Below are 27523 nucleotides of genomic sequence, written 5' to 3'. Positions count from 1 at the left end.
TTCAGCTTCGTTGATTTGCAGGTGGTCTGGTGAGTGGGAGACCACCACGCATTGAGATCAGGTGAGGGAGCAACGCCGGGACACCACCGCCTTTCTCCGAGGCACAGCAGAAAATGCCTCGGAGAAAGGGAGTGTCCTTTTCGGATTGGGGGCGTGTTTTGCTGTTGTCTCCTCCCTGAGACTTCTCGCAAAAAACACGCCCCCCGATCCGAAAAGGACGGGGCTTCAACGGAGTGACTGGACCTCTTCTCCAGTGGCTGGCCAGCATTTAAGAGGCCAGCCAATGGAGAACAGGAGAGAAGAGGGGCGGGTGCAAGCCCCTCTTCTCAAAGTCACTCAAACTCATTAAATCTCGGAGCGAGACTGCGCAAGCGCAGCCTTTCGCAGCCGAGACCTAAAAAGGAAATTCATTTGTTTATATAGTCTAGTGACTACTAAAAAGCGCGAGAGGAAAAGTAGCCTGATGTGACCAAGGAAGAACAGAGCAGAGTCCATCTGAGTCTAAGATAACTATCCTTATTCAATAGTTATACTATGTACTTGTTGATGCCAGAAATCCACTCAGCGTTTGCTTAAAGAGTTCAGTCTTCAGCTTTTTTCTAAACAGGATCTGGTCGGGCTCTGCTCCCAGGTTGGGTCCCAAGGTATTTCAGATTTAGGAGCCCTAGATGCCCAGGGATCTGCCTCATGTTCTTGTGTGCGGTTTTGTTTTTGGATCGTGTACAGAGGTAATGGTTGGGAGGTAATGTTGTGATAGGTTTTAAAGGTAGCAGGGGTTCTTTGCTGTATTAGGTCTTGTGGACAGTGATTGCAATCAACTTCAAATCCAATCATGGATTCCTCTGCGAGCCTCACTGAGGCTTGTAAGGTCAGTTTTGAATGCTTGTGTTTGCAGAGGTTAAGGAGCAGTTTGTCTGCATATTTTACAACGTCCTTTTTGGGACCCTGTATAAGCCACACTACAGTAGCCCATTCCATCTATTACTTGGCCTTTTTTTCAGTCTCACTTAGTGACTGGTTTGCGTAAGTGATGCTGTGTTCCTGAGCAAGGACAAATCTAGGTTTGCAACCCTAACAATAACATTAACTTGTGGAGCCAATGAAGCATTGCAGTTGAATTTTCACCACGTATTTATTTTTTTACTTACCGAGATGTAGATAGTGGTTAATTCAGGCTTTTATGTATTTTTTGTTGTTTAATTATTACGGAATTGTAGGGGGGTTAGAGGGGAACACCCCAATACCTGTGCTTCTTTTTTTCTTCTTCTTCTTTGAGGTATCCCCCATACCTCTCTTCTTTTTTTGGGGAAAGGATGACATTTCTCCCCTCATATCTCCAATCCCTGCTATGGTATTTCCACGTCTACATCTGCCTCAGTGTTGGTGCTGTGCGGGTGGAGAAATGTCAGTCGTGAGAGAGAATGCAACACAGAGGCCGCAATGTCTGTTTTTTTTTCTATCCTGATTAGTTTTTGTTAGACCAAACCTAGGTGTTGTACCATTGTTAAAAACGTATCATGTACATGTTCAAATATAACGGGACAGGGTACTGACCATTTGCATGTGACCATATCCTTGAGCATATGGTTTATAGGCCATGCAATATTAAGCATCCCATAGAACAAAACTTGGTGAGCAATGAGTATCATTAACTGACTTGTATGGGATCATTCGTAGGTCAATGAACATTCATCGTGCTTTCCATTCTGTGGAGGTGATACCTGTTATGCAATAGAAAAATACATGGTAAATTGATTTTGTGGTATGCTTTCAGCGTTGCATAATGGTTTGTGACCTTTGAGATGATTGTGAAATAAATGCTAGACGCAGTACAATATGAGGCACTGGTGTTGGCAGCATGCTAAAGATTGGCACCATGACCTAGTCCTTTGGCAACCTAAGCAAATCGTGCAGAACACTAAATACCATTAGAAATTATCTTCACCAGTAGTCAAAAAAACCTTGAAAGACACACTGAAATCTAGAACACTACAGAAATGTTTAATTAGTATGTAGGTGAGCTTATAGGATTCTATAGACATCATTTTGCATTTTATGGCGAACCGTGTAGTGTGGAAGTTGTTGAAAGCCATTCTTTTACAAGTTTTCCATCAGTTCTGTTATGAGGCTTTGTAATTTATCTTTTAACACATACTTAGAGGTGATATTTGCCATACAGTGTCATATAAAGTGTTTGTGGTGAAATGCATGTAGCATTTGGATAAAGCTATTGCTAAACATTGCATATCATTGTTGGGTGTAGCTGCGGGAAAATGCTGTTTAAATTGCAATTCAAGAAAAGCATCCCAAATTAACAATTTGTTTTAGGCAAACTTAGTGAGCCATGGGCACCCTGTTGTATGTGGGTCGAAGCCACAAACTTAAAATGAAAGCCCTTTGCTTTATCGCAGGGTGCATGTATGCAGCAATACTTTTCAACTTTTTATTCACTCTTCTGCACTAGAAGCCCTCACCTTAAGGTTACCAATTTACTTGTTACATGAAGAGCCTTCCCATTTTAATTGCAGTATAATATAAAAATAGGAGTTGGAGTGAATATTGCTATTTCAGTTACCTTAAGCTAAGTCGATCTCTGCCCTTTGGAACCCATGTGTCTATGTATTAAACAAACCATAATGGCAATGCGTTCCCAATGTGTAAATTTCCCCGCACCCTGTTATGTATTGCCACCTCACATAGTTCAATCATTCACTAGCTTCTTTTAGTCTTACTGTTACATCATGGAAACTTAATTGCTTAAGTGTTGCCAGACTTTGTAACTCGGATCAGTCACCTCAGGGCTTCCCTCTCAACCTGAAGTGTTATAACTGAGGAAGGGAGTGTGGTTCATTGAACGTAACGTTTTTAGTCTTAGGACCCTGGGTATTCTGTGAGGATAAGTCTGAAAGAGACCACAGGCAGCACTCTTCTAAATTACGAGCTACCCAAAGTCTAAATGTACAAAGGCAACTTCAGGGTCACTAGCAACAGTTTCTGGGTTCCCATCCCTTCTCCAGCTTCTAACGCCTCAATCACTAGCATTCCTCTACCTCTCAGCACCACTTCCAACATTTGAACGAGGAGATCAGTGTCTTCAGCTCTGGCTGGCACTGGAATATTCAGCACAACAGAATTTATACATGTCGTGCTGATAAACAGACAACCCCTTGTAAAATGCACGTGTAGTCTGCAAACAAGAAAATGTTGTTTTGTATCCTGTTGGCATTAAATGGCACTAAAAACACTGTGCAGAGCACAAACATCACCTCTGCTCAACAGATCTTAATAGCCATTTTACGGCTTATAACTTTAGTTCTGTGTTTCCACTCTAAAGCAGAGCAAAAGGAAGAAATCCAGAGGCAAAGTGAAAAAAGGACACCAGGAGGAAGAGACTAAAGATGAATTTGAAGATGATACTGGAGTGGGCCTCATCCACGGAATGGACAAACTGAAGTTATGTGCGGGGGATGCGCAACACAGTACATATCTTGCCTCTGTGACTGGTCCCTCAAGCAACACATATATAACTGGAGGAAAGGAGCACGCCTCATCGCAGTACTGGAAAAGGGTCAGTAGCAGTGATTCAGAGTACTCCGACACAGAAGGTGGAATCCAGAACAAAATTAGGTTTGTACTTATTTTGAATCATTTTAAAAAGAAAATGTGTTTTGTGCAGAACCACATAGGCCGATTTCAACAGTTGCCCGTTAATTGTACCTCTTTTGAGAATTAGAAGCCCACCCTTTTTAGTATCTGCTTTGTTCTCATAAATGCAAATTACGCAATGACCTGTAGTAGCCAGTTGGAATGCTTATTCCTGAGCTGTGTCATCCTTTGCCCGTCTCCACATTTTTCTAGGGGCCTATGTCCATATGCAAGCACTAAAACTGCATAAAGTTCCAGGGGAAGGTATTCCTTCGCTTGAGTAATCTAGCTATTAAGCTGGGATAATTGGAAGTCTGGGTAAACGAGGGTCGAAAAGTGCAAAAATACATATTTTCTCACCTGTACCTCCTACTTAAATTCAAACTTACTACTTTTAGTAATGTTAGTTATCCTAGAAGACTACATTTCTAATCTTTACATATCTAATATGGTGCTTTGAAATACAACTACATTTTATGTGCAATTGTTGTGTTTTTTACAATTACTTATTTTTCTCAGTAAAATAGTTTTCTGTGGGGTAAATGTATTTGGTCTGTAAAACAATATCTTTATTCTCAGATGTTATTAAACATACACTTTCTGCCATTTAAGATCTTATCAGGCCAAAGTTCGGCAATCTGCTTTATCGTGCTTCCTCTCAACTATCAAGTCCATCGAGAAAAGAATTTTATATGGTTACTGGTCTGTCTTTGTGCCTGATACACCTGGAATTGGAAGCCCCCAGTCTGTTTCCTTGATGACCATTGCTTTAAAAGATCCTTTTCCAAAGGTAATGTATATCTGATTGTGTATTATCTGATCCAATTGGTGTCACTGTCAACTCTTTTAATAACAGTAACAGAAGCCCTACTTTGGCTGTATCTGGTAGTATTGAGTTCTTGGATGAAAATGAGGCTAAAAGCTGGGAAAAAGAAATTACAGCTTGCCTATCATGCACAGGAAGTCTCGTTAAAACGTCTGCTAGAGTCAGACACAGATCAGATTTGTGGAGACCGGTGGATGGCAAAATAACTATGCACGCAGAGGCAACTTTATGCCCACTTAGCAATTTGGGCTCTGAGGTAGTTGGTGCTAATTGCTCACAATCTAGTATTAGTATACTATCTTGGAATCTGGCAGGAATTTAATCAAAATTGATTGGGTGTTTTATATTGGTGATCATGATGTTTGCATGTTCTAAGAGGCCTGGGCTATTGAAAAAGTGTTTATAGATGGGTTTTATTACTTTTAGTGTGGAAGCAAAACCCCCGAGCGCTATGGGAGGGCAATTGGGGGTCTTTTGATTCTAATTAAGACTTATGTATTTAGCTCATACATTTTATTGCAGTCAAAATGTCCTGACTTGATGGGGATTAGTATTACTCCCCCCACAGGGCTTAGCTTGGTTTTTATAAACATATATGTAAGAACGATCTAAACGAGTAAATAATCTCCCACTTTATGTATTTTGAAAGAACTTTTAGACTCTTTACATCCAAACACCAAAAATAGTATTGTCTGGTGATTTCGATACATCCTATGAACCTTCCTTATATATCATTGAGATCACAGAAGAGGAAGACGAAATGTGGGGCATTCCATCACTTGCAGGGAAACCCATGGTTACATTTTCAGCCACTGCACTCAAATTAGCCTCTCTACTACTTCTGATCCAGATCGTGCCCCTACTTTCAGGAGAGGTTCCCATGCAAGTGTTATTGATTTTGTTGTCTTAGTTGTGAGATTGTGACCGCTTCTGTTTGATATGTAAGTTTATTGGTGACCAGATAGTGATTATGACTCCCTGAATTTGATACTAACTGGGGCATCCCTGGAAAGGAAAACAATCATATGTTACTCATTAGTGCCGGAACCCATACTAGCTAGTAGTTGGCGTTCTATTTTGTGTCCAAATGTTTTGTCCAATCAAATACTGCTGACCCAGATATGAGTCGTTTCTTACCTTCCTGTCGAACTATGTAGGGTTAAGTGAAGCAGAAATCCAAATTCTAACTATACATAGTTTATTATACAAAGAGCTACTAAAGCTATTTTATAAAGATGTGGTTAGCAAGAAACCAGCCTTGGGCAAAGAGGTAAAATGGTACGATCTCGCCTGCAGACAGACTATGCGTTCCTTGAGGTCAGCTGTTCTAGGTGGTGACAGGACTCAAATAGCTGAAGCTAGACGCATTTACAAAGCTTCTTTAAATCTAGCTAAAAAAACTGGGATGACAACATTTGGAAAGCTTTGTTGTCTGCTGTCAAAACAAATGACAATCAGTCATTTTGGCCTACAGTAGCTCAATCTAGAGCAGAAAAAGTGAAAAGCTACCATCATATTTCCGCAGAAAAATGGGTGTCCCATTTCTCTGATCTTTGAGGCAAAAGATCACAGTAACTTGTGGCTGATCATCAACCAGGCAACTATACTAGACACACCTTGTCCTGATGCCATAGAAGCTGCTGACCCAGATGTTTTTAGCTTGGAGGATGCGGCTAAAGCTATTGCCTTGTTAAAATGTTCTAAGGCACCTCCTCCGGATACAATTCCATGAGATCTATATAAATCAGAGCCCCAGATCTGGACAGTTTATTTAAATCTACTTTTGAATGCCATAGCAGTAGGGGGTGAGATACCGGACCATGTAGAGGAGCCGAGATTATCACAATATATAAACCAGCATTTGCAATGCAATAGGTCTCGCATTATACAAGTTTGAGCTGTTGGCATTGCTAATAACAATGCAACACTAGCTCCAAGATTCAGTAATGTGAGAGCTATTGCATTCCAATTTTTTTTGGGGGGGGGGGGGGTTATTTTTTATATAGCACGAACTTGAGTGAAAGGTGTGTATTTATGTTGTATCGAGTACAGTGTAATTATGTGGCACAGATTGGTATTGTGTGGAGTGTATTTATGTTGCATTAAGTAGACAGTAATTACGTGGCGTACAATTATGTAGTACTGAGTGGTATGTGGAGTGTATTTATGTTGTACTGAATACAGTGTAATTATGTGATGTGTAATTATGTGGTACTGAGTGGTATTATGTTGAGTGTAGTTATGTACTCTACCCAATGCAACATAAATACACACCTCATACCACTCAGTACCACACAATTACAAACCACATATTTACACACTAATCAATGCAACATAAATACTCTCCACATCATAACACTCAATACCACATAATTACACAACACATATTTACAACACATATTTACACTCTACTCAATACAACATAACTATGCTCAACATAATACCACTCAGTACCACATATGCTTGTTTCAAGGGTTGTGGTCAGTTTCAGATATCGTACTGCAGTTAGTTTCACGTACTGTGATCAGTTTCAGGCATTGTGGATGATTTGAAGAACTGTGGTCTATTTTCTGTTGTGTAGTTCGTTTGAGGCAGTTAGGTGCTCCCTGCAAACATTCGGTTACTGAATTCAAATCAATCGCACAACAAAGAACATAACCTAAAAAAGACTAGACGTATTGGCATTGTCAATGACTGTTGGCCGTATCAGGTAAATGAGTCTGAAAAATTATGATCTTTTCAATTATAATTTTTTGCAAGGTTTACATTCTGACAATATGAAACAATGAATTCAATAGTACTGAGATCTGTGGAAGGGATATTTTTCTTTGTAGAGCGTCAGTCACTTCCGTGCTGTCATTAACAACAATGTACTCTGAAGTCTATCACTCGGTTAGACATATACACCCTTTCCTCCCCTCATCTTTCTGAAATCCTCCCACTGAACAGGCAAGCGGGAAGAAAACAATAGATGGTCTCCAAAAGGGGTGTGGCCTAAGATGCGTAAATAGGAATCTCTTGCAAGCGGTGTGGCCTGTGTAAGCAACAGTCTGGCACATGCATTAACAAAGACTTTTGCGATTCCTTAATTGCGATTTTTAAGGAATCGCAATTAAGGAATTGCAAAAGCCTATGCATGTAGGAATCGCTATAAAAATAGCGATTCCTACACATTCCTTAATTGCGACTCGCAAATTGCGAGTCGCAATTAAGGAATGCCGTCCCATTCATTCCTATGGGCCTCCAGGCCCATAGGAATGAATTGGAGATTGCATGAGCAATTTGCGAGTACCAGTAGGTACTCGCAAATTGCTCATGCAATTTCAAGGGTGCAAGGGTGTCAAAATGACACCCTATTGCACCCCTGAAATTGATCTGTGCACATATGTTGCACACACACATGCTCTAAGGGCATGTGTGTGCGCAACATGAAACTTTGAAAAATGCACAAAAGTGCATTTTTCAAAGTTTTTGCAAATTACCATGAAGTACAACTTCATGGTAATTTGCTCCCCCTATTAGCGAAATCGCTAATAGTTTTTACTGTAATGCATTGCATTTAAGGAATCTCAATTTGGGATTCCTTAAATGCAATCGCAATTTAAGGAATCGCAATTTAGAGATTCCTTAAATTGCGATTTTTGCATTTGGGATGATGTATCCTAAATGCAAAAATACCGGTAGCAAAGTGGCAGATTCTGAGAATCTGCCTGTTTGCGACCGGCTTTTGCTTTGCTGCATGTGGGCCAGTGTGGCTTAACATATGTAAAGTAAAATCCTGTGCTTTCCATAGTACCACCCCACCAGTATTTTGGTACCTCACTTTAAGCTTCCGTCAAATACAGATCACACAGTAATGGATATGCACCTAAACCAAGCCAAACCTGTTGCCTTTGCCAGTGCTTGTTACCAATAACAGATAAATGTGAGACAACAATGATTTTGTTGTAATATTTTAACAGCTATATACACCGCCTTCAGACACTTTCACATAAAACAGTAAATAGTTAGCACATGCGTGACCATCGCTCTGTGCACGCTGTAGAGAGGCCAGTGACCGGATGGGCTTGTAGCCAGACCCACCAGCAGGCACTGTGAGAACCTCTCACTATCTTCAGCCCCAGCTCTCTCTTAGAAGCTCTCAGTAACTCCTACCATGAAGCCCCACTCACTCCTGAAAATCACAGGGACACATACCGGTGCCTAAAGTAACACAACATATGGAAACAAGTTGAATTTGCAGCATGAACGGTTTAAATCTGGAAACACATCTATTATACCTGCTGTAACTGATCAAGCAGCAGCTGGTAAAACACTGCTACTTTGCCCACTTCCCTAAGGTCTTGACCCTGCATGACCCTCCCCCCTACTCTTGCAGTTGCAACCCCTTGTGGGTCGCTCAGCTCCAAGCACTTTGAAGTACCAATAATAGAATGCAGCACTCTCCAAAAACCATCAAGACACAAATAATAGAAAATAAAAAAAGCGTTCCCACTGGCAGGTGTAGTTTTGCTCTCTATTCACCCTGGTGCCAACCAAGAAAAGTTTGGGATGGCACTAGAAGGTGCAAAGGTTTGGCCATAGAACTTATTTTTTATTAAAAAGCGTCTCATACCACACATCTGTGGTTCCAAGAACTATACATACGTGATTATGTTGTGTGTATTTGTGTGACAATTACCAACATGTCTATGGCCACGGAGTACAGATATTACTCATTTAATGGTACACAATACACAGCACCACACTGCAGGAACCCGAGAGGGTGGGGAGGCGAGTAGGGATTGGTGGGTGAAGGGCTGCAGCACTTATTGGCAGGTGGCATGAACACATAAGATTCACAAGCCATGGGCACAGCAGCAATCTTAATTTCACAATCCCCAACAAAGGAGACTTACTAAATAACGTACTTAATTATGTGTTTTTCTCAAGTCAGCAGCTACTTTGAAAAACTTGCAAGGGCAGTAGGCAGGGCGAAAAGAATTGTCTTTGAATGCTATTAAACGGAACATTTGGCAGACGGGAGTGTTTGAGGCGGGACCAGGACACACTACAACGCAGCTATATTTGTGATCTGCCTTTTGTCTTCTTTAGGAGCCACAGACAGCACATCTTGTCTTTGTTCTTGAAGTGCACAGCTTTTTCAAACACGTTTTTATATGCCAGGGTTAACTCCTTGCTGGTCGGCTGAACTTTTGTCTCAGAGGGCTGCGCCTGCTTCATATAACTCAATTTAGAGACCCACCCTCGCTCTCACCTCAAGCTCGGGGCTGTTATGTCACATGCTTTTTGTGAAGACTGGTCACAATTCCACGTTGCCCTGTACAGTGCGTGCCACCTTAAGCCAGCCTTGCTCGTTGGTCAGTACACACTCTATAAGGAGGGCAGACTCCGATGTTGTGTGTGTTAATTTGGTGTAATCCGGGCGCCGATTCTGGTGCAGGAATATGAGCCCCTAGGCCCCAGCTGTTAACACCTTCCTCCAACACATCCGGCATGAAAATGAGCTGCAGAACCCCAAGAATAGGTGTGAGCCCAGCAGCCAATTTAATAATGCAAAATCAAACTAAAAGCCGCAGAATAAAATGACCTTTTAAAAATGGAGAAATAAGAGAAAAAAAATTAGAACAGCACTGAAATGTAATTTGGCCGCACAGTTTAAATTCCTGCACGATGACCAAGGGACTGTGTAGTGGCTTGGGTTGCTCTGGATGCCTTTGTGCTGTGGTGTTTAAATCCTGCCCTGGCACCAAAGTCTGTCCAGAGCACACCATGCTGACAGATAAGGTGGCCGTAAAGCGTGCGCCACAGACAAACACACGAGCAGGAACCAAATAAAACAAAGATACCGTAGTAATATAAATAATTTAATGCAACTCACACACGCACAGCTGGAACTGGCTTGTGTTTGGGGGGGAAGATCAGCGTAATGGTGTTGTTATCAAAGGCAATGTGAAATAAGCCCAATCATGAAACCAATAAAGAGCAGCCTTCCTTGTCACTGGCCTCGCAGGCTGACAGTGTCGGATTTCACAGCGCTCACGCTCTCTTCCTGACCTGCGAATGGTTTGTGCAATGTTGCCTTGAGAAGCTGCTGGCAACCCCGCCGCTTTCTGGCCACACATGTTAACAGAGGTCGGAAACGCTGGAGTCTCAGAGTCTGTGTCTTCTTTTAGCATCACGGCGCCTGCTTCACGCTAGCTGGGTTTCATGAAAATGAAGCGTGGCGGCGGCCGTGAAGCCTGAATTCGTTTGGTGAGAGTGGAGACCAGTGCTTCAGACGGTGCAGGAAGTGTTGTCGGTCCTGGGTACAGAGCAGTCTTCAGTTACCAGGCCACAGCTGAAAAACAGATGGCACACTGCACTTCAATTAAAAGAAGTGCAAGCAGAGCGAACTAACACTGTAGTTAGGCGCCGCTGTATTGGGACTTCAAGGAAGTTAGCAAATGACCAACAGCCAACAGAAAGGGAGATAACAACAACACTACCACAAGTAAGCCAATAGCAAGCGGAAAGACAGATTACATTAAGTTTACCCCCACATACAGATTACTTTAGGTCTCGCTGAGACAGTGCATGCAGAGCATGCACTACCAAGGCGAGACCTAAAAAGGCGACATATGTGCCCCATCAAACTACAGACCAATCAGTTTAATAGATAATGCACAGATCTTTGCTAACAAGTTCTTGAGAACCTGTCAAACTGGGTGGATTCTAATAATATCATGTCTGCCATTCAAGCTGGTTTTCGACAAAAGATTAGTACCTCTGAACCAATTTTTAGATTTGCCACATTGTATTGGAAATATGTTTTATTATGTCACCAAAAGCTTTACGTGGCGTTAATAGATCTCAGAGCTGCTTTTGATCAAATTCCACACAGTAACCTGTGGCATGTTTTATCAATTATGGGTTCCCTGGGAATCTGATTCACCTTATGTCTTAACTCCACAAAAATAATTTTGCCCGGTCTCGCTGTGGTCATATGGGTGAACTAACTAAACTCATTCCTATCCAGCATGGTGTGCACCAAGGGAGCGTTCGTGCTCCCACGCCATCTACCCTCTATATGAATGACGTAGTAGACATCCTGGTGAACTGTAGGATGATTCTCCTACTCTACCTATTCTTTTATTCACAGATGATTCCCTCCTTATTTCCAAGACACCCATGGGGCTCCAGTTCCTGGTTGATAAATTCTTAAGCTTCTGTACGTCTAGGGGCTTGGAGCTCAATGTTAATAAGACCAAATATATGGTGCTTTGGAAGGAAGTGGTTAAAAACTCTATCATCCGAGTAGGTGGAGAAGCCTTAGGGAGGGTGCAGAGTTTTGATTATCTCGGAGTAAAAGTAATGGAGAATTTTAAGTGGCTAGGACAACTTAGTAAATGCTCATTATTAATCGAGCATAAGTCAAATGCCATCATTTGATTACATATGCAAACAAGCTCATGTTCGGTCTCACCGGCTCTTGTAATATATGCTGCTATGGCCCAAGGCGCTGCACTTTATGGTGCTGAGACCTGGGGTTGCACTAATGCTTCCTTAATATCCACTACTGATAACAAATTTGTGAGGCAGTTGGTTTCTATTCCAACCAGTTGGCCTCTTATTCCTCTATACTTTCCCTTAGGAATAAAAAGAATTGCAGATTTGGCCGCACTTAGACTGCTCGTTTATTGGGTCTGTCTATGGCTTACACCTGAGTTAAGTGAGTATAGAGACTCCCTTGCAGATTTACTAAATGTAGCAGGCGCCAAGTCAGTCCCGTGAGTAAAATTTGTTCCCGATTGGATGAGTAGGTTGCGACTGCAAAGGCTATCGGCTGACCCGTTGATTATTTGCAAAACTGACATTAATGTCCTGAAATCTTGCTATTGGTCATACATCCAGGAGGGTTACGCTAACAATAAGTCAAATGGTTCCCTGACCAATAGATTTTTAGATATTCCGCCTTTTCCTTGTTTTGAGGAATTTTTTAGATGCTGTATCTCCACCTCTAGCGAAAAATATGTATATCCAGTTTCGCCTTGGTATTCTCCCTTTGAGATCCTTTACTATTAAATGAATAAAGAATCTGTCTCTAGCATTTGCCCTGCCTATGGCTTGGAAAGCGAAGACCAGATACATATACTGTTTTTTTTATGTCCAGGGTTTCTTGGGTTTCACTGGAAATGGATCAGCTCATCATGTCGGACCTTGGGTTTGACCAGATATCTAGTGGCCTACAGAATTTTAAAGAGTGATACCTCCCCTTTAATTGTCTTTGCTATTAGTAAATGCTTACAGGCAGTTTGGTTTAAGCGTAATGAAATTGCAGTAAGGATAGCCTAGCAAGGGGGGTGGGGGTGGGGGTGGGAACTGACTGAGGCAAGATGGCGTCCGCGCGAGTGGACGTGTGATCTGACTGCTCCTGTCTGAGCTCGCAAATGTGATTGTTTGAAGGGAAACTGAGTTAAGCGTGCGATAAAAAGAACATTAGCCTGCCGACTTTTCAAGACCATTACAAAGAATTGACCTTCTGGGCAACTTATGGTTCCCAGCGGGCTGATTTATGAGCTGTTATCTCTGCCGATGGTAAATGCTGGATACTTTGTTAGCACTCGCGGCAGGGCTGAATAGGTGCCGACGAAGCTGCAGGGCGTTTGCTTCACACTGGATATGGAGCTCGCTCATTGATTCCACCTGGGGACAGCTTGGCGAGTACGGTGGAAGAATCAACTCTTTGATGGTAATGCCCCCGAAAGGAACGCGCGGGAGACCGCAAGCTCAAGAAGTTGAAAACACTGACGGCAACGCTGAGGTGTATGATAAAGCGTCAGGTAACTCACTTAAAAATTTAAAAAGCGACTCGAATTGTGCGAAGGCTAAAGTGTATATGGGAGGCAATAAAACTATCCTGGCAATTTTTTCAGCTGTAAAAGACAAAAGGAAAGGTAAAACAAATTGTGCCTATGTCGGCAGAGGGCTCTGATACTGTGGATATCATAGATGCTGGGGAGCCGAATATGGAATTAATGACCTCCGTATCGAACCCGGTGATGAGTGAGGAAACTGTGGCAGGAAATGACAGACCGCAGTCCAATGGCTATGATGAGGTTCCAGTACAAAACTTTATTGGTCCCGGCGGTGCAAGTACGACAATAGGAGGTGCTGATTTTGGCGCCACTGATGGCAGTGAGCTAGCTGATAAGCAGGCTGTAAATATTCGGGGAGACAAACAAACACCGCTTCAAGATGCGGAATCGGGGGACTTTTTCTTTCTGTCGGAGCAGTCTACTTCATCCTGTGAGAACCTGGCGGTACATTACTCTGAGCAGATAAACGTGGCCGGTGGCAGCGACCACAGTAGCATTAGGAGACTCTGGTGATTTCGCAGATGGTAGCCCACACACTGTGCGGAAGAAACTTGAGCTGAATGCTGGTAGGGGGGAGTTTGAGCACTGGCAACAGTCTGCTGATCAGTCGCAAAACACTCACCCTGGCGATGATATTTCTTTATCATTAATCTATCAATCGATAATGTCTCACCGGGAGGAAACAAGAGAGGAAAGTCAGAGGGTTCAAAATCTGTGCCGTAAACTACAAAATTCAATGCGGCGGCTTGTTAAATCTCATGCTGACTTTACTTCGAGATTTAGTGAAGCAGAAACGCGGATTTCTAATTTAGAGGACAAATTGGTTCACCAGAAGGCAGTGACTGAATCACTCCTTTCTATCAAGGAGGACACACAGTGGAAAATGGCTGACATTGAAAATCGTGCACAACAGAATAATTTAAGAGTATTGCAGATTCCAGAGGGAAAGGAAGGGCAGGATCCGCGTAAGTTCATAGTGGATTTGTTCACAAACTCCTTCCCTGAGCTTACGAGATGGGATTGGGACAGAAAGATTGAACAAGCTCATAGGTTTCCATTTAATATTCGTCTTCGAGCAGGTCAGACAGATGATAAACCTAGAGCTTTCTTAATCTCATTTAATAGCTTTCTGGCACGTGAGGAGATTTTTCAGTTGGCACGCCCTCATAAGAAAAGAGCTGGGAAAGATTTAGAATTTTTTGTAAGACCGGATTTTTGTCGATACATAGTAGAGAACCGCTGGCAGCTACGGCAGCTTATTACACAGTTTAAAGGCAAAGGGGCGCAAGCATATCTGATGAATCTGGCAAAATTAAAAGTGATTTTTCAGTAGCGTACTCGATTTTTCACCAATGAAGGGTCTGCGAAGGAGTTTCTGAATTCTATTTAGGATTCTTTTGTTATAGTACGGATGCATAATGGTGTTTTTTTTTTCTTTCTTCTTTTTTCTAACTAGGTGGCTATATTCCTTCTATCCTGTTCACCTGAGATTTATAGGTATCTATTTTCCCGTCCAACCATGGGGGAGGGAGGTCTTTCCTCTCCCTTGACTGGAGGGGTTTGCGAGCAAAGGCAGGGGATGCACAGAAGCTTGGCATCTACAGGACCATGGGTCCTAAAGCCTCGTTAATGGGGGGGGAAGGTGGGGGGATGGGGCAGGGGGGGGGGATGGGGCATGGTGAGGGAGACGATTGTGGGGGGGCACTTAGGTGGGGTAAAATGGAGGAAAAGTCCACAGTAATAAAACGAAAAAATGGGAAATAAAGTAATGATACAGCCTCGAGGATGGTGTTTGGTATATGTTAATGTAACATATTTGATATGGTTTTTGACTTCGGTTATTTTCTGGCTTTATTATGGCTTCCAGGGGGGTTAAAATTTGTTCTCTAGATGTCTCAGGCCTCAATAATAATAATAGGAGGAAGAGGGTTGCTGCTGAACTTCGAATTATCCAACCGTATCTGTTATGTGTCCAGGAGACGCCTATACCCTGGAGCAAACGTAATATTTTAAAAGAGTTAGGGTTCTCACTTTTAGTGGCTTCTCAGCAAACTTCAATGACCCGTGGTGTTGCAATTTTAGCTAAATCAAATGTGCAGACAACCGATCGCTGCCTGGCGGATAAATTAGGCCGATGGGCTATAGCTGAGTGTGTGTTTGGCAGCAGTAAATGTACAGTTTGTACTATTTAAGGGTCCAGTTTGGATGAGACGGCAGTCTTGGAGGATTCAAACTTAGAACTTGCATCTTGGCCAACTCTGCTGATTGTATGTGGGGATATAAATATCAACTTAGCTAATAAGGAGTTGCAGGATATACCATGACGATACAAGGGACGTAAACCACGAGTCTTCAATGCCCTATACAATTTTTTGAATGATCATGGTTTGGTCGATGTATGAGGTAACTTATATCCTATGGATCCGGGGTATACGTTTTATTCTTTTCCCCATAAAAAATTGGTACGGCTGGATTATTTATTTTTATCTACCGCATATTTAGTAGTGGCCTCGGCCCAAATATTCCCCAGGATTTCATCAGACCACGCTCCAATTGTTCTAGAAGTAGTGACAATCGGTCTTAATTTTATACCTAGTGCTTTTTCTTTTGATCGGAAGCTGTGCTTAGACGATGACTTTAGAGAGCATATGTCTAGTTGGATCAAGGAATTCTTTGAATGCAATAGACAATCTGCCCATATGGCAATCATATGGGATGCCTTTAAGGCTTGTTTCAGAGGCGAAGTATTGAGTGTTGGTCTATATCATCAGAAAAAAAAAAATTAGAGATGCAGGAATTATATACTGATTTAAGAGTGGCTGAGGAAAAATTTACTCTGGGGATAGCACAGCGAGGAAATATTATGGATCTTGAGAATGAAGCTGCTAGATGTCGGGCCAAAATTAATGGGGTGTGGAATAGGGAGAATGCGAGAAAATATCTGGTTTACAAAAAGCAATGTCATGAGTATGGGGAAGCAGTTGGTCGTTGCCTCGCATTACGGCTGCATATGACAGAAGCCTCCCATCGTATTTTGGCGTTAAAGGATAAATCGGGTGTATTGCGTCATGATCCTCAAGGGATTTTGGCAATTTTGCATCAGTTTTATACGGAACTGTATACACATCAGGCAGTGGTGGATGTGGGTAATAATGTTTGTATGGGGGGGATATAGCACAACTAGACCCAGATGAGATGGAACAATTGGATAGCCCAATGACCATGGAGGAACTAGAAAAGGCAGTTAATAGCCTCGCGATGGGGAAAGCCGCGGGATCTGACAAACTCCCGGGTGAGATTTATAAGGTATTTTTTAACCAGATTAAGGTTGAAATGTTGGCTACTTTTGGGGCAGCACAGGATGGGCAAGCTCCCAAATCATGGGAAGAGGCCACTATTGTGGTCTTTAGTAAGAAAGGGAAAGCACCGGATCTGCCTGGATCGTACCATCCGATTTCCTTGCTGAACTCTGATGGCAAAATTTAGTCAAACATTTTGGCCAATCGTTTGGCAAAGATTATCAGTCCATTAGTGTCAGTAAATCAGCATGGGTTTATACCTGCTCGTGGGACGGTTACCCATGTGAACAAGGTGGTGATGCTCTTTGACATAGCCCAGGCTGAAAAACGGGAACTAGGGTTAATTTTACTGGATGCTGAAAAAGCATTTGACCGTGTGGAGTGGGATTATTTGTGGAAATTGATGTACCGGGCGGGTTTTGGGAAGGGTTTTTTGACTGCTTTACAGGTATTGTATACTACACAGGTCGCTAAAATTGCCACAATGGGTATGGTATCCGAGTCAGTGAGAATTACTAGAGGAACTCGGCAAGGATGCCCTTGTTCCCCATTGTTGTTTGCCCTGTACATAAATCTGTTTGTTGATATGCTGGGAAATAGTCTTTTGATTAAACCTTTTATAGTACAGGACATCTCACACTCTGTTTTCGCTTATGCGGATGACATAGCTTTCACTACGTTCGACCCATTCTCTGCACTCAAAGAAATTGAGCGTCTAGCAATTGAATTCGGTCAGGTATCTGGTTATAAACTCAATGTAACTAAAACACAAATGCTCTGTACAGTTAATATTGTGATAAATGATGTTAGATCTGTAAAAGAAGTCGCATATTTAGGCATTAAAATTAGAACATCGATGTCAGAACTGGTTGATGCTACATAGCACTAGGGATTCGTTAGAAAGATGGGGGCGACTACATTTAAAATTTGTAGGCAGGGGTAATATTATAAAAATGAATACCGTACCAAGGGTGTTATTCTTATTTAGATCTATCCCCCTGGAAGTGTCGCGGGTCCAACTCCAACATTTACAATCTCTGTGTGCTTAATTTCTTTGGGCCCCGGGCAAACCCAGGCGTGCTACAAGATTATGACATTACCAAGTGAGAGAGGCGGCTGGGTGATACCAGATTTTACATTTTATTATTATGTTTGCTTTTTGTTAAAGGTACGAGTATTATTGACTGGGGAGGATGTCAGTAACACAGCAGAGGCTTCTTCTATATTTCAGCTGATGTTGGGTTCTGAGGCAAGACATTGTCTGTTTAAGGAAATCGACGGAAGTTACTTTAAAAGGACAAGGTTTAAAGTAATGGAAGCTGCTTTTAAGTTGTGGAGAAAAATACGGAAATAATTCTTTCTAGAAGGGCTAACTTATTACACACCTACGAATGCTTTAAAGATCCCTCCTCCCATCTTTTGGGATAGGGTGGCATTAAGCTGGAGGAATAAGGGTATCTTGCAGATAGGAGATTTCTATGAGGCTGGGGGGTTGTTTCTAATGTATGAAGATTTAGCGAGACAATATAATTTGCCTAAAACGCAATTTTTTTTAATTCCTCCAAATTCGTGATTTCCTTGGTCGGAAAAATGTGGTATTGACACCAAATCTACTTATTGAGGGTGTAAGACGGCAGGAGAAAATCGGCGTGCTCTATAAGGTGTTATTATCCTCTAGGATGGATGATCTGGAGAAACACAATGCCTAATGGTCCAGTGTATTGGGGGAACATAATATATTTATAGGGAAAGCTATTGTTGGATCCAGGGAAACTCTTCGATCCGCTAATTTGAGAGCACAATTTTTCAAAACTGTTTTTAATCTGTATTACACTCCGACACGTATGCTTAAATGGGGGAGTAGGTATGATGGTAAATGTTTTCGTTGCGGGGGGATAATGCGGACAGTCTACATATTTTTTTTAGCTGTTGTAAATTGTCTAGGTATGTGATGGATATTGAAAAATTCTTGTCAATGATTACTGGGATCTCTATTAAAATTACTCCTGCTATAATGTTACTAGGTATTGGGCAAGGTTTAGAAAAGGGGACCCCTATGTTTAAACATTGTTATTTGATTTTTATTACAATGACTGTAGCTCGATTGTGTATCGCTGCTGACTGGCTCCAGTCTGAGTCCCCCTCGTTTGAGCGTTGGCGTGCTAAAATGTATTTATTTATTTTAGAACTGAGTTTGTATTCGGCCAAAGGGGCAAGGAAACAGAAGATTGGAATGTATATTTGAGGGGCATTCTGTGATCATATGAATGTATGAAATAATTTTGTTGTAATGTTTTGTTTTGATACTGTGGAGCAATAAAATAAATTATAAAACAAATAAAAAAATAAATGAATAGCCTAGCAAATATGATGTATTTTGAATATCAGTTAATTTTGATTCATACATATCTTCAATTTTTAAATTCCTTCGAGATTTGTGATATCTTTTGTTTCTTTTTTTTTCTTGTTTCCACATAGCTCAAGCTTATCTGCACTACTTGTATATAGGAATGGATTTGAAGCAGTATTGATTTTATTGTATGAATGAGCTATTTGTTGTTTTAAACTGTATTTTTAATGTTATATATTTGTTATTATAGTGTGTATGCATTCTTTGGTGCATGGATACAAAATTAAGTATTACTTCTGCTGCTAATTTATATTGTGGTGTGATGAAACAAAGATACTTGAAATGTTTGGATCCTATTTTTCCATAATCAAAAGAAGATGAGTACAGTGACAGGGATGTCCATATAATGATTACATTTACACGGTGTATCAATTGTGGTTTCTCATTGGGATAAAAACATTCATATTTATTAAAGTCCTTTTTTCCAGCTGCAATATTGGCTATAGAACAACCCATTCATGCAGTGCTTCCAAATCTTTTTAGAACTACAACCCAACTTTTAGAAATACTTGTGACCCACCTAGCTTTAATGGAATAATTTTTTTTTTTTTTTGTATAATTGCAGCATTCTGTGGTAATGCACTGTCATTTACAGACAGCACTGTTTCCGTTTAAATGGCCATTACATTTTCCCAGACACACAGTTTTACCGATTAAACTTTGTTGCTCAGAAATAATGCGTGAAAATCGTGTCTCAGTGAATATTTATCATTTGTGCATCAACCCTAAAAAAGTGTCTTGGTCTGTTTTTAATCCTGTTAAAATCCTTGTTTCCATCACACTTCAGAATTACAGAAAAATGTGCTCCATTTTGCTTTCCCAATTGCTGAATGCGTACAGTTCATTTACAGGGATTTACTCAAAAATAACATAACACAGCCTTTCCTTTCACACTTCCTGTACACCAGCAAGGTTACCTTTACTTTGTTTTTCTTCAACTGCAAAGTGAGAGGAGTTTTTAAACACCAATCCCCATGTTAAAAATTTAGCAGACATGTGTCAGAAAACATAGCCTGCCATTTGACCTCTGTCTTTGAAGCACAGAAAGTGACAAGGTGAATACAAAATGTTACAGCTTCTTGATTTATTGCTTGGACTTTTGCGACCTACCAAAGATGAGCTTGTGATGGATCCACAGTTTAGGAAACACTGCATTAATATATTCCCTGAAGCTCCTAATGCATAGGATACAGACTCCTCCTCGTCATATTATTTTTCTGCCATATGATTTGGAGTTGTATGCATATGTCCTAAGAATGAAAATAGTATCCTCAAAAGACTTCGCCATTAACGGTTGAAAGGGAATTTTTGAACCTAACGTAGACAGGAATAGAAACAATGCCATTTTCAGTACTTATTTAAACAAACTATAAGGCAGATGGATCAACTCGTATGAGAAGGAGGAGGGGCTAGTGGCAGAAGGCTTTTAAGGAAAATATACCATTTACAGGTGGTCCATGTCATCACACCCACTACTTATGAAAAGACCACTTTTCATTCTGAACCCTGGACTTGCTGAGTGATCGTAATGACTCAGTGGTGTGTTTGCTTATGGGGTAGAAAGAGTATTACACTCAGAAATGAGTGCAGGTGGCCTGACAATTTATTTCTGGCTCGAAAAGAAGCACACTTGAGTAACCCTCAACGGAAAAACAAAATCAATATCCATAGGTTTAAGATACGTTACAGTTAGGTCTTGTGATGATATAAAAACTAATACAAAAAAAAAAAACAGTCAAATTAATTTTGCTGACCGCATTTTTGCTTGAGACTCCCCCAGGAACTGCTTATGACTTTGCATATTACATCACTCATGATATGTTAATTGACATCATTGATGACTTCATTCAAGCTTCTGCTCCGCAAGTGGAAACAGTGTAGAATTTCAGACAAGTCTCAATGAGTATGGTAAAAGTTATATGGTGCACGCGTTGGCTATCAGTGAAGTTTCAATAGCAAGCAAAACTTCATTAAAGAAAGGCAGAGACTGAGTGTAACTAGTGTGAATGCAGTCATATGATTCAAATAGGTTCTCCCTTAATTTAAAGATCTGTTACTAAAAATATGTGATAAAAACTAAAGCTTTTCCTTAAAATGTATTATTCGCCATTCGATGGCTGTGTACTTACTGACATTAAAGAACTGTCCTGTAGTGCTATGGGCAATTTCTATACAAAATGTTTTCAAAAGTTCAGTGAACGTTAGGTGACAGAAATTGCTGTAGAATGTATAATGTATGGGTGACTCACAGAAGGATCAAATTACAGAATGATTGTAAGCGCTGTTAAAATGGTGTACACCATTCAACTCTTTTCAGGTATTTTTACATACAACAGAGAGTTGTCCATAGGGCCTGGTAGTGAATGGCCTTATAGTTGGCTAATATATAGAAGTGAAATTGTTGAAGTAAAATTCGTGTCAGATGAGATATTTATTAACCTAGCTGCATCCACTTGTGTGAGGTGTATGTCCCTCTGGCACACGCTTACGTGCTCCCAAGGAGTTTCTCCCAAATTTTTAATAAATGAACTGTGCCCAAAGAAAATGAAAATGTGCTAAAGAGTAACTAAAGGTGTTCAAGAAGTTACGGTAGGAAAAACGCAGTGAATAACCATTATAGAAGGTTCCCAGATTTTCAAGAAGTTATGGTAGGAAAAACATGGTGAATAAACGTTATTGAAGGCTCCCAGTGTTGTGTGGATTCACCTTATAAGAAAATCGTGGATCACATGCTTTAAATAGTGATCGCAGAGTCAAAGTGTTGCGTGGACGCCGCTGAATGCACCCTAAGAGTATAGGTTGCTGTGCACGCTAAACGTGTTTCACAAATAGCTTGTAAACCTGAATGCTGACAGGTTTCATCCAAAGTCGTGGCGTGTGTTACGCATACAGTGGTTGGTGATCCCGTGGTTACCGCACGAATCTGACGTTTTATACAGAAGTGAACCAATGTTTGAAAGCAAGTTGCAGACATCCGGGGATCATTAGAGACAGAAAGGGGACTAGGTTTAGCGGCCATATTGAACTGGTGTTACGGTTAATGAAGTATAGTTGGATCATGGTGCACCATATTAATGAAGTAATGGTGTTTGTGATAAGAACATGTGGTTGTAAAACGCGTAAACAGCATAAAATAATACTATGAGTCTGATGTTATTACGATTGGTGAAGTGTGGCTCATATGAGAAAACCAAATTAATAACGTGATAAGTGAATCATACAAACAGGTAATTCTAAAAGGCGTAAACAACATTGAAGATTACATTGAAAATAACATGATATTAAAGATACCATTGGAATTCCATGCGTTCATTCATTCCAAATGGGTTTTAACGAGTTCAGATTCCGGATCCAATAGTTCTCTTGCTGTAATAACTGGTTGTGATTGTCTCTTCCGTTACAAACTTTAATTGACATACATTATGACCAAATTCAATAAAGTGACCAGCTACTGTTGATTTGCTTTGTTGGGTTCTAATGTTACTCTTATGTTCATTTATTCGTATTTTCTTTTTCTTTTTGTTAGTCCCACATAGGTTTTTCCACATGGGCACTTGAGGATATAGACCACGTTGGACGTGTCACATGTTGCGTTCACTTTTAATTTGATTTTGTGTCCCTTCATTGTGTGTGTAATATATAAACTGGTTATAACATTGTGACAGTTATTACAATTTCAGCAGGGACCAGTTCCTTTGTAAGTGGTTTGTGGGAGCTGATTAATGGGACTATTGATGATTTCACCCAAGTTTTTTCCCCTGGTGTAGGCCAATATTGGTTCCTGGTCAAAGATATGATTAAAGACCGGTTCTAGTTTGAGTATTGACCAGTGTTTTCTGATGATTCTTTTGTATGAGCCGCTCATCGTTGAGAATTTGGACACTACTGTCGTCCGATCTTGTATGGGTGTATCTTTGGCGAGTAGTAATTCCTCTCTTGATTTGAGGTGGCATCTTGCTTTGGCTTGAATAAGTACTTGTTCTGGATATCCTCGTTCTTTAAATCTGTGTGGCATGTTATCTATACATTCCAAGCTTTTTTTCTGGATTGGAAATTATTCTTTTTATCCTCAAAAACTGAGTATATGGCAAATTATGTTTTAGTGATTGTTGGTGGAAACTTTCACTACGAGAGGGTGTTGTTTCTGTCAGTTTCTTCTCTATATAAATCCGTTTCATAAGATTTATTGATGACATCTTCATACTATGGAACAGCACAGGTTTTCAGGTGCAATTGTGTGTCGTCAGCAAACATGTGTTAGTGGATATTAGATGCTTTGAAAATGTGCAGTTAGAGGCACCATGAACAGGTTGAAGAGCGTGGTAGAGAGCAAAGAGCTCTGTGGTACCCCTAGTGAAAATGGCCTTAATTCTTTGTGTTCTGTTGTGGAGAAATGATGCAAACCAGTTTAACACTGACCCAGACAGACCCATCCTTTGTTCCAGCAAGTCAAGGAGGTTGCCATTTTTGACCATGTCAAAAGCTGATGTGAGGTCGAAGAGGATAAAAGGCAGGACTCATTCTGATCTAGCATTTTGAACTCATCATCAACTATTTGGGTCGGGCCGTTTCAGTGCTGTGACCTTGACGGAAACCAGATTAAAATTGATCTAAGAGCTCAAATTGGTCAATGTGGTTACACAGCTGGACATGTACACATTTCTTGAAGAGCTTCGCCAGAGTTGTAATTTTAGGAAGACAGAAGGTATTTGGATCCTTGTGATCTGCAGTGTTTGTTTTTTTAGAATGGGAGTAACCTGCCCCGACTTTAAGCAGTCCGGCATCTCACCTTTTAGTAAGGAGGTATTGACTACCTTGGTCCAGAGTAGGAGTAAAGACATCTTCATCTTCATCTTCATTTTAGGTTTTCAGTGCTGTAAGAATATTGAGAATGGAGATTTCATCAAAGGTTTTGAAATCGCTCCAGGAAGCGTTGTTTTGGGGGAAATTAGCTAGTAGAAGGAGAGACTGAGGGGAGAGGAGGGGTTGATAATGGATGCGTATTTAGGTTGGTTCAGTGCTGTCTGGAGATCAGTTTCAATCACATTCGTCTTTTCAAGGAAGGAGGCAAATTTTTCACAGTTTGGCTGCCAACTAGACACCGTTGATGAAGCACTGGGATGATTAATGGATTGGAGTATAATCAATTCAAACAATTTTTTGGGGCTATTTCTGACTTTTTCTAATTGGAGTCTGAAGAAATTCGCTTTCGCACTTCTGATGCTTTTATTGTAAACGCTCCTTATAGTTCTCAAGAACTTAAGGTGTTCAAGAGACGGAGTGCATCTCCAAAATCGTTCAGCTAATCTTGGATTGCGTCTATCTGTATTTAAGCTACCATTGAACCAGCATTTGGAGACTTTGATTGACATTCTTTTTAGTTGTAGTGGGGCAATTGCTTCAAGAATGTTCAACATGGGGGATGTGGGTAGCCACGGAGTAAGATGGTCGCAACCTAAACCGCTCTGCCGAGCCAATACAGAGTTTCCCATTATTAATCCGTGACATATCCGTTATGAGGCTGTAGTCTGTGTGCTGGGTGACCGGGGGGCCTGCTGTGTCCGGTAATCCCGGGGAAATGATTCTGGCTGGCCCCAAGGATCGGACTGGGGCAAAGCACTGCAGCGGGACCCAGAGCCGCGGGCTAAATTGAGCAGATGCGACCGCGACACTGTGAGCCGTGCGTCTACACCACGGCAAGTACATAGGGGCAGGGCCCAGATGACTGGACCAGGCGGTTGAGCGACGCTCTGTCCCTAGAAACAAGAGGCAGAATTTGTGCTTGGGCGCCCGAATGCTGCGAGTGCACTGAGAACGAGAACGGTGACGCAGTGAGCCCCGGTGTATCCGACCCACCGGGGGGCTCCCTGGACTAACTTTGGGCGCTAGAGACTGCCTCTGACGTGTGGCTGATGGGGAGGCCCCCAGTCTCCCCTGGCCCGTTGGACCTAAAACCCGCCCAGAGACTGAGCCGTATATAGCCACCCTGAGGCCTGCATAGCCGGAGCGGCACTTACCAGACAATAAGAGGCACTTCACGGCTTGGCGGCCCCGGGGGGTTGGTTGGACAGAGAAGTCTGCCAACTGGGGAGGCACGCTGAGGGAAAAAGACGGACAAGCTCGAGCTGTTATGGCCTGGAGGAGGGGCTGATGTCAGTGGGTCTGGGACAGGTGCAGTTCGGAAGCTGACAGTGCTTGAATGAACTACCTGACCCGGGCCTATCGGAGGTTGGCGGCCATCATCACATAGCAGTAAGTGGGGAGCAGAGATCTCAGCACTGGGAGTGTGGAGTGACGGGGGCCCAAGCCTAGAAGGCGCAGCCTGCGAAGCTAGTCTAGGTGGGGGGCAGGGGGGGATTCCAGGGAAGCCACAGCAGGAATTCTGACAAGCCGCCAGACACGCAGAGCGGTCTGGGCAGGCGCGAAGAGTACTGCTGGAGGCCTGCCCGCCCCCTGTGAACGCGGACAGAAGGGGCCAACTCAGCAAGAGGCAAAACCATGATGAGGGGAAAGGATCCCCATAGTGGCCAACAGACAAAGCTGGACAGATACACAATGCCTAAGGAGTCGATGGGCGGAAGGGTGGAGGAGGCGGGCCCTAGCCTCTCTTCGCCATCGCTGGCAACAGCATCTGAACTTACTCTTTCTGATATATGAAGTGCTCGAAAGAGAAATCACCAACCTGGAAGCAGCAACTGGCAAACCATGAGAGGTATATCTACAAACTAATCATCTACTTCGCCTAAATCAACAGGAGCTGTGCAATATAACAGAAGGAACGGCTAGGGACTATGCTGTAGCATCTCAGAGGAGACTATACGAAATAGGGGACTAGGCCACCAAGCTTATGGCATGGCTGGAAGAAAGGGACAAAGAAAGAAACTGGGTGCTAAAAATAAATGACCCTAATTGGGCAGCTTGTGAAACAGGTGATAACATAGCCACTGCATTTACACAGTATAACGAGCAGTTATACCAGCCCTCATTGACCAGAACTAAGTTGGAATGCACCAAATTCCTCAGAGACTCCAATCTCCCAGAGCTGTCGCATGAAGCTAGAGCCAACCTAGATGACGAGTTCAGGCAGAAGAAATAAGCTGTGTAATTGGGGCCCTGCAGTCAGTTAAGGCGGCCAACCCCAACTGCAAACAGGTCGAACTCTATAAAGGTATTGCGACCCTGGTGGCCCCCTACATGCTAGATATGTTTCGGTAATCACTGGACCGGGGAGAACTCCCGGAGGACCAAAGACTAGCCACGATAGTGGTAATCCCAAAACAAGGAAAACCACCGGAGGACTGTTCCCCCCCCCTATCAGCCAATCTCCTTACTAAACGTGGAGGCAAAGGTACTGGCCAAGGTCCTGGCTACCAGACTCACCAGAGTAATAACTGCCTTGGTCCACCCCGACCAGTCTGGCTTTATGCCACACCGAAGCACCCGATTGAACCTGCGGCTCCTCTCCAGAGTCCTGCAGGCATCCAGGGACGAGCCGAACCTCAATGCCCTGCTGTTGTCCCTAGATTCCCGTATGGCTTTCGATAGTATAGAGTGGAACTACCTCTTTGCGACATTGGAGCGGTTTGGCTTTGGCCCTAGATTCTGTGCCTGGGTCAAATTACTATACACAAGACCACTGGCCAGAGTGAGGGTGAATGGAGTGGTTTCTGGGCAGATTGTGCTAAAAAAGGGCACGAGGCAGGGATGCCCACTTTCACCCATGCTCTTCGCGTTAGCACTGGAACCCCTAACGGAATGGATAAGAAGGGACCCGCTGGTAAGAGGTATACCGGTGGTGGGAGAATGGAAAGAAAAAATCTCACTGTATGCCGATGATATAATACTATATGCCACTGAACCCAGACATACAACTACAAAATACCCTTAAAGTACATATGCCGGTGGGGGAGCAAGTACCCGAACACGCTCCATTAGAAGTCCGACTACTTCTATTTACCCTTGGCACATCGGAGCACCAGGTGAAATGGTTTTATGCTACGTTAACTGCAGCGTCTCTTGGGCCCATGAGCGAGCTGCGGGCGAAATGGGAAAGAATTGTGGGTAGGGAACTCACGGATGTGGAATTGAGCAAGACCCTGCAGTCACCCAAAAAAGATCTTTTAGAATATGCGCATAAAGTATATCCAATTTAAATACATACATATGTCATATATGATGCCTCACCACCTTAATGTGACATATGGGGGGGAGATACGGCAATGTCCAAGATGTACGCAACCAGATGTAGATTTTAGTCATATGACTTGGGACTGCCAGTGCATATGTCCATACTGGGAGGCTGTCTTAGCCAAGAGTAAAAGCATACAGGGAAGGGTATTGGCCCCCACGGTCCAGGTGTGTTTGCTCAGTCTCTTCCCTCGACCACAGAAACGCAAGGTTAGGAATAGACAGATAGACTTAGCACAAGGACTTGCCAAATGAAGAATAGCACTGGAATGGAAATCAACAACGGGCTCCAGGTAGA

At 42.2% G+C, this 27523-nt stretch overlaps 1 protein-coding gene across 3 annotated transcripts in view; it reads left to right on the top strand.

The window, feature by feature from the left end:
* Positions 1-27523, top strand: part of HEATR6 (HEAT repeat containing 6) — a 403026-nt gene that overhangs the window by 114596 nt on the left and 260907 nt on the right. For 2 of the 3 annotated variants that reach the window (XM_085649503.1, XM_085649502.1), the window contains 2 exons: positions 3335-3627; positions 4258-4435. In XM_085649503.1, the coding sequence (XP_085505629.1) occupies positions 3335-3627; positions 4258-4435 (471 nt within the window). The remainder of the gene's footprint in view (positions 1-3334; positions 3628-4257; positions 4436-27523) is intronic. The other variant, XM_085649501.1, reaches the window with a different exon arrangement.

Source organism: Triturus cristatus, chromosome 3_2 (genome assembly GCF_964204655.1).
Source record: "Triturus cristatus chromosome 3_2, aTriCri1.1, whole genome shotgun sequence".
NCBI lineage: Eukaryota > Metazoa > Chordata > Amphibia > Caudata > Salamandridae > Triturus > Triturus cristatus.
Note: the sequence above shows the minus strand (reverse complement) of the source record. Positions and strands in the feature narration are given on the sequence as shown.